The sequence below is a fragment of the Engystomops pustulosus genome, chromosome 5, assembly GCF_040894005.1.
Source record: "Engystomops pustulosus chromosome 5, aEngPut4.maternal, whole genome shotgun sequence".
NCBI classification, from domain to species: Eukaryota; Metazoa; Chordata; class Amphibia; order Anura; family Leptodactylidae; genus Engystomops; species Engystomops pustulosus.
Window position 1 is genome coordinate 59,033,583 of NC_092415.1, and position 12,140 is coordinate 59,045,722.

General features: G+C 48.2%; 1 protein-coding gene across 4 annotated transcripts in view; it reads right to left on the reverse strand.

Annotated features, from left to right (window-relative positions):
* ENOSF1 (enolase superfamily member 1) overlaps positions 1 to 12,140 on the reverse strand; it is a 42,054-nt gene that overhangs the window by 6,184 nt on the left and 23,730 nt on the right. For 3 of the 4 annotated variants that reach the window (XM_072152105.1, XM_072152104.1, XM_072152109.1), the window contains one exon: positions 5,577 to 5,676. The exons of the other annotated variant lie outside the window; for it this stretch is intronic. In XM_072152105.1, the coding sequence (XP_072008206.1) occupies positions 5,577 to 5,676 (100 nt within the window). The remainder of the gene's footprint in view (positions 1 to 5,576; positions 5,677 to 12,140) is intronic. 4 annotated transcript variants of the gene reach the window in all.

The window sequence follows — 12,140 nt, forward strand, 5'->3', positions numbered from 1 at the left end:
GGATAGGCAGCCTAGCATGAAATCTGCCATATGCGCCAGAGTCCCAACGAGCAAGAATTCACTCCCCTCACTGGCCTGACTGTCCATTTCCAACTCCTCCAACTCCTCTTCTTCTGCCCATACACGCTGAACAGTGAAGGACTGAGCAATGCTCCCCTCTTCTGTCTCGCCAACATTCTCCTCCTCATCCTCCTCCACCTCCTCCGATATGCGCAGAGAAATAGACCTGAGAGTGCTTTGGCTATCAACAAGGGAATCTTCTTCCCCCGTCTCTTGTGACGAGCTCAAAGCTTCCGACTTCATGCTGACCAGAGAGTTTTTCAACAGGCCAAGCAGCGGGATGGTGTTGGGACCATCTGTGTTGACTCCTCAGAGTTACTCAGCACCTGACAGATATCAGACATCCACGTCCACTCCTCATTGTAGACTTGAGGAAGCTGACTGACCTGACTACCAGTTCTGGTGGAAGTTGACATCTGGCAGTCTACAATCGCTCGGCGCTGCTGGTAAACTCTGGATAACATGGTTAATGTTGAATTCCACCTTGTGGGCACGTCGCACAACAGTAGGTGAGCGGGCAGTTGGAGGCGGCGCTGCGCTGCCCCGAGAGTGGCAGCATCTGTGCTGGACTTCCTGAAATGCGCACAGATGCGGCGCACCTTCGTGAGCAAATCAGACAGATTGGGGTATGTCTTGAGGAAACGCTGAATGATGAGATTTAACACATTAGCCAGGCATGGCACATGTGTCAGTCTGCCGAGTTGCAGAGCCCCACCAGGTTACGGCCGTTGTCACACACAACCATGCCTGGCTTCAGGTTAAGCGGTGCCAGCCACAGATCAGTCTGCGCCGTGATGCCCTGTAATAGCTCTTGGGCGGTGTGCCTTTTGTCGCCTAGGCTCAGCAGTTTGAGCACCGCCTGCTGTCGCTTAGCGACGGCACTGCTGCTGTATCTAGAGCTACCGACTGATGGCGCCATGCCCACGGATGGTAATTCGGAGGAGGGGTGGGAGGAGGAGGCATACTAAGCCTGAGAGACCTGGACCGAGGTAGGCCCCGCAATCCTTGGCGTCGGCAGTATATGAGCAGCCCCAGGGTCAGACTTGGTCCCAGCCTCCACCAAGTTAACCCAATGTGCCGTCAGCGATATATAGTGGCCCTGCCCGGCAGCACTCATCCACGTGTCCGTGGTCAGGTGGACCTTGTCAGAAACGGCGTTGGTCAGGGCACGGATGATGTTGTCTGACACGTGCTGCTGCGGGGCTGGGACGGCACATCGGGAAAAGTAGTGGCGGCTGGGGACCGAATACCGAGAGGCGGCCTCCGCCATGAGGTTTGCGAAAGGCCTCGGTCTCTACCAGCCTATAGGGCAGCATCTCCAGGCTGAGTAATTTGGAGATGTGGACTTTGAAGGCTTGGGCGTGTGGGTGGGTTGCACTGTATTTCCTCTTGCACTTCAGCGTCTGGGGTATAGACAGCTGAACGCTGCGCATGGAGACATTCGTGGATGCTGTGGAGGCGAAGGTGTGGTTTTCGCACGGGAGGTGTTTGGGTCGGGGTCCTGGGCAGGGGGCTGACTAGCAGAGGCAGCAGATGACACAGGGGAAGGAGCAGTGGTGTGACCGGCCGGAGAAGAATGGCCTTGGTTCCATTGAGTGGGGTGTTTAGCATTTATATGCCTGCACATACTGGTGGTGATTAAGCTGGTAGTGGTGGAACCCCTGCTGATCCTGGTGTGGCACAGGTTGCACACCACAGTCCGTCGGTCATCCGGTGTTTCTTTAAAGAACCTCCAGACTTCCAAAAATCTAGCCCTCGCCACGGGAGCTTCACTATGTGAAACATTTGGCGCTGATGCACCAGCTCTGGCCCTGCCTCTCCGTCTGGCCCCACCACTGCCTCTTCCAACTTGTTCTCGTCGAGGACTCGCCTCCGTCTCAGAAGCACTGTGTTCACCTGGCTTATCAACCCAGCTTGGGTCTGTCACCTCATCATCCTCCGATCCCTTAGTCTGCTCCCCCCTCAGACTCCCTGCCCTGACAACAACTTCACCACTGTTTGACAACCGCGTCTCCTCATCGTCCGACACCTCTTTACACACTTTTTCCACTACGTCAACAATGTCATCATCACCCACATACTGCGACCGGTGGAAAACCTGGGCATCGCGAAAGAGTTCAGCAGCAACCGGACAAGTGGTTTGTGACTCTGGGAAGGGTCCAGAAAACAGTTCCTCAGAGTATGCCGGTCCAAATGCCAAATTTTCCCGGTAGGGGGCAGACTGGGGGGAAGGAGGCTGAGAGGCTGGAGGAGTGCTGATTTCGGTGACATGGGTGGACTGCGTGGAAGACTGACTGGTGGACAAATGGCTGGAAGCATTGTCCGCAATCCACGACATCACCTGTTCGCACTGTTCTGGCCTCAACAGTGCTCTACCACGAGTCCCAGTAACTTGAGACATGAACCTAGGGAGTGTAGATCTGCGGCGTTCCCCTGCTCCCTCATCAGCAGGTGGTGTCTCACCCCGCCCAGGACCACGGCCTCTGAACCCTGCAGTAGTTGGACGCCCACGCCCTCGGGTTCAACATTTTCAAAATTAAAGTGTAAACTGTAAATTTTTTTGGTGTTTTTTTGTGTTTTTTAAATTTTTGGGGTTTTTTTGTGTTTTTTGGTGTGTTTTTTTTTTTTTTTTAACAAAACGATCAGAAGAAATCACACAGCACCCACAGAAGATGATGATTGCTATGGCTAGTTTCTAACCTACACTGACAGCACACAACAGGATTTTGTGCTGTGCCTGTGATGACTTTCAGTTTTGAAAAAAAAAAATCTGCAGACTGTGCCTAATTCAATCAAACCCCTAATAAATTGTCCCACTTAGGTGTTTGAGATGGATATGTGTGTCACTAAGAGCTAAATAGAACGTTCGCAAGTCTTCCTGCAAATTCGTCACAATATGGTACTAGCTGCACTACTAGTGCCAGCAAGGCCAGCCACAAGCAAATAAAAATAAAATAAAATATATAACGCTATTGTAGCCCTAAGAAGGCCTGTTGGGTTCTTGTATGGCTAGTTTCTAACCTACACTGACAGCACACAACTGGATTTTGTGCTGTGCCTGTGATGACTTTTCGTTTTGAAAAAAAAATAAAAAATCGGCAGACTGTGCCTAATTCAATCAAACCCCTAATAAATTGTCCCACTTAGGTGTTTGAGATGGATATGTGTGTCACTAAGAGCTAAATAGAACGTTCGCAAGTCTCCCTGCAAATTCGTCACAACATGGTACTAGCTGCACTACTAGTGCCAGCAAGCCCAGCCACAAGCAAACAAAAAAAAAATATTCTAGCCCTAACAAGGGCTGTTGGGTTCTTGTTGTCTCACTCCTGCCTAACAGGAAGCTAATACTTAGCTGGCGAAATATTCGTCCGAGCAACGAGCAGTTTCGAGTACGCTAATTCTCGAACGAGCATCAAGCTCGGATGAGTGTGTTCGCTCATCTCTACTGAATACCCTTTTAAGGGAAACCTGTTTTGAAGATGCTGTCACCCACCTGCATTGCATGACAGTGACAATGAAAACCTTCTTTCTAGGAGATGTAACATTCTACAGAAAAAAAAAACTGAAAAGAAACCTACCATTTGATTTGATGCATTATGAAGCAAACATACCTTGAGAATGCTGTAGCTATACTGATGCAGGATCATATCTTGGTTGATCCCTGTGCTGAGTGGTTTTGCTGATAAAAGCTCTGCCACTTGCTTTCCCACTTCTCATAGCAGGAGAGTTTCTCTCTGATTGCATCATCAGCTCCTGCAGTTTTCTTCCTGCCAGACAAAATAATCAATTGCTGCTCAGGTTGATTAGTGCTTGACTAGTCATACTTAGTCTTTCTTTACTTAGCAGCAATTTGTAATTCCAAGCTCCGGTGTGTAATGAGCTACATGCTGACCCAGCTTTCCCAAGGTCCTGAATGTTACAACTGTTTTTTCAGCAAAACCACTCAGCTCAAGGATTAACCAAGATATGATCCTGCATCAGTGTAACTACAGCATTCTCAAGGTATGTTTGCTTCATAATGCATCAAATCAATTGGTAGATTTCCTTTAAAAGCTTCTTGTAAATGACTGTAGTCAGATGGGTAAAAAGGAGTAACACTGCTGATGTCCAGTATGATAAGTTGCCGTCAGCTACTGCCACCCAAATTAATGAAGATGCATCTGGGCATTGGGATATCCTGGCATTTTCACTCAATAAATCCTTACAGATCATTTTGATGCAGAGTTCAATAGTTTTTCTGCATAAATATTAATCACCCAGATTATGGAAGGACGTGCTTATGATGCAGATTCTGGTTGGTGGTGGTTTGTTGACCTAAATTCTCATGACTGGTTCCCTATTAACAACCAGGCCTTTTTCCCAATATTTATTTCCTGCATTCTTTTTATACACACCTGCGAGAAAAATTTTAGTGGTGACATTTAATTTTCTATGCATTTTAAACATAGAAAAAAATGCAGTAGTACTGACCAAAACAATTCCATTTGTGCCATTACAGGCAGTTTTTTTAGTTGGTTGGCAAAATGGTAAAAGTTGTAAGGGGTCTAGATATTTTTTGGGGAGGGGGGGGGAATGTAGGTGAAATTTTGGGTCTCACATGCCCTACTGGGGGACTTTTTATAACCCCTTCTATGCAGTACATATAAAAAAGAAAACAAATCCAATATAAATGTTGTGCTTCAAACCTAAATAACACAAGTTTTTTTCTCTGGGTCAATATGCAAACAGCAATACTAAATCTATAGGTGTTTTTTTTTTTTTAATGACCATCCTTTGCATAATAAAAAAAAAAGACCTGAAGATTTTATTTGTACACAACGTTTTTTGATTGCAAGTTTTTGTGAGACAGGTGATTTTTGAAGAAGTACCCTAAATGTACCTTTAAGGTACTTTTCAGAAGAAGTACCCTAACTGACAGCTGTAAAAAGTGTGGCGGTCATTAAGGATGTGCAAAGCTTAATAGAAACTAAAAACAGAAGGTCTTTCATTCGCCATAGACTTAATAGACCTTAAGTTATGTTTCTGTTATTAACAGTGAGAAAAATAATGGGGGGCTACTCTACTTTTTGCTTCTGTCAATAACAAAATGTGTAACTAACCTTCCAATTGCAGATGGGGAATTGGATTAACATATTTGTGATTTTGTGTAAAAGAAAAATATGAACTGGCACTGCCACAACATGGAAAAGGCAATCTTATTTCTTGGAGGACCACAAGTCCCAGAATTTGTTATTTAATTTGTTTATACAGGCGGTCCCCCACTTAAGGACACCCGACTTACAGATGACCCCTAGTTACAGACGGACCACTCTGCCCCCTATGACCTCTGGTGAAGCTCTCCGGATGTTACTATAGTCCCAGGCTGCAATGATCATCTGTAAGGTGTCTGTAATGAAGCTTTATTGATAATCCTTGGTCCCATTTAAACCCTATTTTGAACTCCATTAAGTTGGGCTGTAAAGCTGAGTGACAGGCCTGGGAGCCTCGTTATTTGATTCAGTACCACATGTACATACCTCTTTTCTAGGCTTCCTGAGACTGAGATATAGTCAAATATGATCAAATGTTGAACCAGTTCACAAAGTCCAACTCCTCCGGCATGTGGACAGACAGGAACTGAATGAATACAAAATATAATACATTCGATCATTTTCACAAGCTGAATTGTAAATGTACCAGTGACAATAATGATCTTATTTCCCTTATATTGTGAGGAGTCCTGTGGCACGGAGAGACAATACTGTGGGGGACGGTTCTCCTTACATATCTGGCAATATTTGGTGTAAGGAGTTCCTGCACTTACAGATTACAGTCTCGGTACTACTGTTTAGTAAAATATAAAAGCAGAACCCCTTACACCATATATCACTATCATGTTAGGGGTCCTGACCCCAGCAGCATTGTCTGTCCAGGCACAAGTACTCAGCACGGTCAGTGGTTGACTGACAAAAGCAGTGTGAAACTGCCCTAAAGGAGAAGAGTTTAAAAAAATGGTTAACACTAGAGATGAGCGAACATACTCGTCCGAGCTTGATGCTCGATCGAGCATTAGCGTACTCGTAACTGCTCGTTGCTCGGACGAGTATTTCGCCCGCTCGAGAAAATGGCAGCTCCCGCCGTTTTGCTTTTTGGCGGCCAGAAACAGAGCCAATCACAAGCCAGGAGACTCTGCACTCCACCCAGCATGACGTGGTACCCTTACACGTAGATAGCAGTGGTTGGCTGGCCAGATCAGGTGACCCTGGGATAGACTAGCCGCTGCCCGCGCTGCTCGGATCATTCTCTGTCTGGATGCCGCTAGGGAGAGAGCTGCTGCTGCTCAGGGAAAGCGTTAGGGTGTTCTATTAGCTTACTGTTAGGCAGGAGTGATTCTTAAAGAACCCAACAGCCCTTCTTAGGGCTACAATAACGTTATATATTTTTTTTTTTTTTATTTGCAGCTAGTACCATATTGTGAGGAATTAGCAGGGGGACTTGCTACCGTTGTGTTTAGCTCTTAGTGACACACATATCCACCTCAAACACCAAAGTGGGAAAATTTATTAGGGGTTTGAGTAGAATTAGGCACAGTCTGCCAGTTTCTTTTTATTTTACGTTTATTTTTTTCATAACTCAGCGTCATCTCATCTGGCATAGTAGTGTGCTGTTATACTTGGCTAGAAAATAGCCATAGGAGAATACAAACGTCTTAATTACGCCTACAGTAGCGTTATATATATTTGATTTCTGGTTGATCTGCTGGTGGCTGTACTTGCTGCAGTGCATCTACTATCAAATTGGGAGCAATTTGGAGTCAGACTTGCGACCACTGTGTTTTAGTGACGCACATATCCATCGCAAAGACCGAAGTGGGAAAATTTATTAGGGCCCGGGGTTGTATTTCAATTAGGCACAGTCTGCCAGTTTCTTTTTATTTTACGTTTATTTTTTTCATAACTCAGCGTCATCTCATCTGGCATAGTAGTGTGCTGTAATACTTGGCTAGAAAATAGCCATAGGAGAATACAAACGTCTTAATTACGCCTACAGTAGCGTTATATATATTTGATTTCTGGTTGATCTGCTGGTGGCTGTACTTGCTGCAGTGCATCTACTATCAAATTGGGAGCAATTTGGAGTCAGACTTGCGACCACTGTGTTTTAGTGACGCACATATCCATCGCAAAGACCGAAGTGGGAAAATTTATTAGGGCCCGGGGTTGCATTTCAACTAGGCACAGTCTGCCATTTCCTTTTTTATTTTACGTTTATTTTTTTCATAACTCAGCGTCATCTCATCTGGCATAGTAGTGTGCTGTAATACTTGGCTAGAAAATAGCCATAGGAGAATACAAACGTCTTAATTACGCCTACAGTAGCGTTATATATATTTGATTTCTGGTTGATCTGCTGGTGGCTGTACTTGCTGCAGTGCATCTACTATCAAATTGGGAGCAATTTGGAGTCAGACTTGCGACCACTGTGTTTTAGTGACGCACATATCCATCGCAAAGACCGAAGTGGGAAAATTTATTAGGGCCCGGGGTTGTATTTCAACTAGGCACAGTCTGCCATTTCCTTTTTTATTTTACGTTTATTTTTTTCATAACTCAGCGTCATCTCATCTGGCATAGTAGTGTGCTGTAATACTTGGCTAGAAAATAGCCATAGCAATAGGATAGCATCGTTTGGTTTTAAAAACTAAAAAACACAAAAAAAAAAAAAAAAAAAAGTTAAAAAAAAAATACAAGTTATAACTCTCATTTTCAAAATGTTTAACCCGAGGGCTAGGGGTAGAGGACGAGGGCGGGGACGTGGGCGTCCAACTACTGCAGGGGTCAGAGGCCGTGGTCCTGGGCGGGGTGAGACACCACCTGCTTATGAGGGAGCAGGGGAACGCCGCAGAGCTACACTCCCTAGGTTCATGTCTGAAGTTACTGGGACTCGTGGTAGAGCACTGTTGAGGCCAGAACAGTGCGAACAGGTGATGTCGTGGATTGCCGACAATGCTTCGAGCAATTTGTCCACCAGTCAGTCTTCCACGCAGTCCACCCATGTCACCGAAATCGGCACTCCTCCAGCTCCTGCACCTCAGCCTCCTCCCCCCCAGTCTGCCCCCTCCCAGCAAAATTTGCCATTTGAACCGGCATACTCTGAGGAACTGTTTTCTGGACCCTTCCCACAGTCACAAACCACTTGTCCGGTTGCTGATGAGCAATTTTCTGATGCCCAGGTTTTCCACCAGTCGCAGTCTGTGGGTGATGATGACCTTGTTGACGTAGTGGAAGAAGTGTGTAAAGAGGTGTCCGACGATGAGGAGACACGGTTGTCAGACAGTGGGGAAGTTGTTGTCAGGGCAGGAAGTCCGAGGGGGGAGCAGACTGAGGGATCGGAGGATGATGAGGTGACAGACCCAAGCTGGGTTGAGAGGCCGGGTGAACACAGTGCTTCTGAGACGGAGGAGAGTCCTCGACCAGAACAGGTTGGAAGAGGCAGTGGTGGGGCCAGACGGAGAGGCAGGGCCAGAGCTGGTGCATCAGCGCCAAATGTGTCAACTAGTGAAGCTCCCGTGGCGAGGGCTCCTGCGGCGAGGGCTAGATTTTCAGAAGTTTGGAGGTTCTTTAAGGAAACACCGGATGACCGACGGACTGTGGTGTGCCACATTTGCCAAACCAGGATCAGCAGGGGTTCCACCACTACTAGCTTAACTACCACCAGTATGCGCAGGCATATGAATGCTAAACACCCCACTCAGTGGCAACAAGCGCGTTCACCTCCGGCCGTGCACACCACTGCTCCTTCCCCTGTGTCAGCTGATAGTCAGCCCCCTGCCCAGGACCCTGCCACAAAAACCCCATCGTCACCTCCACGATCCTCCACAGCATCCACCAGCGTTCAGCTCTCCATACCCCAGACGCTGGAGCGGAAACGCAAATATAGTGCAACCCACCCGCACGCCCAAGCCCTTAATGTGCACATTTCCAGATTGCTAAGCCTGGAGATGCTGCCCTATAGGCTAGTAGAGACCGAGGCCTTTCGCAGCCTCATGGCGGCGGCCGCCCCTCGGTATTCGGTCCCCAGCCGCCACTACTTTTCCCGATGTGCCGTCCCAGCCCTGCACCAGCACGTGTCAGACAACATAATCCGTGCCCTGACCAACGCCGTTTCTGACAAGGTCCACCTGACCACGGACACGTGGACGAGTGCTGCCGGGCAGGGCCACTATATATCTCTGACGGCACATTGGGTTAACTTGGTGGAGGCTGGGACCGAGTGTGACCCTGCGGCTGGTCATATACTGCCGACGCCGAGGATTGCGGGGCCTACCTCGGTCCAGGTGTTTGAGGCCTACTATGCCTCCTCCTCCTCCCACCCCTCCTCCACCTCCTCCTCCGAACGACCATCCGTGGGCATGGCGCCATCAGTCGGTAGCTCTAGGCACAGCAGCAGTGCCGTCGCTAAGCGACAGCAGGCGGTGCTCAAACTGCTGAGCCTAGGCGATAAAAGGCACACCGCCCAAGAACTATTACAGGGCATCACGGCGCAGACTGATCTGTGGCTGGCACCGCTGAACCTGAAGCCAGGCATGGTTGTGTGTGACAACGGCCGTAACCTGGTGGCGGCTCTGCAACTCGGCAGACTGACACATGTGCCATGCCTGGCCCATGTGTTAAATCTGATAGTTCAGCGTTTCCTCAAGACATACCCCAATCTGTCTGATTTGCTCACGAAGGTGCGCCGCATCTGTGCGCATTTCAGGAAGTCCAGCACAGATGCTGCCACTCTCAGGGCAGCGCAGCGCCGCCTCCAACTGCCCGCTCACCGACTGTTGTGCGACGTGCCCACGAGGTGGAATTCAACACTGACCATGTTATCCAGAGTTTACCAGCAGCGCCGAGCCATTGTAGACTGCCAGATGTCAACTTCCACCAGAACTGGTAGTCAGGTCAGTCAGCTTCCTCAAGTCTACAATGAGGAGTGGACGTGGATGTCTGATATCTGTCAGGTGCTGAGTAACTTTGAGGAGTCAACACAGATGGTCAGTGGCGATGCCGCCATCATCAGCCTCACCATCCCGCTGCTTGGCCTGTTGAAAAACTCTCTGGTCAGCATGAAGTCGGAAGCTTGGCGCTCCTCACAAGAGACAGGGGAAGAAGATTCCCTTGTTGATAGCCAAAGCACCCTTAGGTCTGTTTCTCAGCGCATATCGGAGGAGGTGGAGGTGGAGGAGGATGAGGAGGAAGAGGAGGAGAATGTTGGCGAGACACAAGAGGGGACCATTGTTGAGTCCTACACTGTTGAGCGTGTATGGGCAGAAGAAGAGGAGTTGGAGGAGGAGGAAATGGACAGTCAGGCCAGTGAGGGGAGTGAATTCTTACGCGTTGGTACTCTGGCGCATATGGCAGATTTCATGCTAGGCTGCCTATCCCGTGACCCTCGCGTTCAAAGAATTTATTCCAGCACCGATTACTGGGTGTTCACTCTCCTGGACCCACGGTACAAGCAAAATCTTTCCACTCTCATCCCTGGAGAGGAAAGGAGTGTGAGAATGCATGAATACCAGCAGGCCCTGGTGCACAAGCTGAAACAGTATTTCCCTTCTGACAGCGCTAGCGGCAGAGTGCGTAGTTCTGCGGGACAAGTAGCGAGGGAGAGTAGGCGAGCAGGCAGCTTGTCCAGCACTGGCAAGGGTACGCTTTACAAGGCTTTTGCCAGCTTTATGTCACCCCAGCAAGACACTGTCACCTGTCCCCAGTCTCGGCAGAGTAGGGCTGATCTTTACAGAAAGATGGTGAGGGAGTACGTAGCTGACCATACCATCGTCCTAAATGATCACACAGCTCCCTACAACTACTGGGTTTCAAAGCTGGACATGTGGCACGAACTGGCGCTCTACGCCTTGGAGGTTCTTGCCTGCCCTGCCGCTAGCGTCTTGTCAGAGCGGGTTTTCAGTGCAGCTGGTGGCATCATCACCGATAAGCGTACACGCCTGTCGACTGACAGCGCTGACAGGCTGACGCTTATCAAGATGAATAAAGCATGGATTTCTCCTAATTTCAAATCTCCAGCAGGTGAAGGAAGCTCAACCTGAATAATTTATCCACTCCTCCTCCTCCTCATTTTCCTCCTTCTCCTCCTCTTTCTACAGTAAAGCAGAGGAAACTGGCTGTTTTTTGACAGGGCCCACTGGCTCTAGGTATAGTACTTTATGCATTTAATTTTTCTGGAGGGCCACCGACACGGTCCTCTGTTTTAAACAATTTTTGGGAGTGCCACATACAGGCACTCAATCTATTCCATTTTTCTGGAGGGCCACCTACCTGCTCCTCTGGTTTGAAAAATTTTTTGGACTGCCACATACAGGCACTCAATCTATTCCATTTTTCTGGAGGGCCACCTACCTGCTCCTCTGGTTTGAAAAATTTTTTGGACTGCCACATACAGGCACTATCCAAATTGAATTGTCTCCATAGCAGCCTCCACACGTTGTCTCCATTGCTACCTCCAAAAGTCGTCCATATAGCTGCCTCCATACATCGTCCCTTTATCAAACGAGGTTTGTCAGGCCGAAATTTGGGTTGTTTTCATGGATTCCACATCAAAGTTGTTAACTTTGTCGCCACCCTGCTGTGTTATCCACAAAATACACTGGCAAACTTTTACCATTTACGGATATTATTTCAGCGCTTCTTGCGCATCTGTTTACATTCCCCTCACCCGCCATATCCTAAACTTATAAGAACGCTACTACACTTGATCTTATACAAAAGGTTCTTAGAAGTGCTGTTTGGGGAGTAGCCTAGAGACAGGGGCTTGGATTGGCGAAAGCTCGCCTAGCAGCGGAGCGCCAGCTCCATGCGCATCATGCGCTTCTTGCGCATCTGTTTACATTCCCCTCACCCGCCATATCCTAAACTTATAAGAACGCTACTACACTTGATCTTATACAAAAGGTTCTTAGAAGTGCTGTTTGGGGAGTAGCCTAGAGACAGGGGCTTGGATTGGCGAAAGCTCGCCTAGCAGCGGAGCGCCAGCTCCATGCGCATCATGCGCTTCTTGCGCATCTGTTTACATTCCCCTCACCCGCCATATCCCAAACT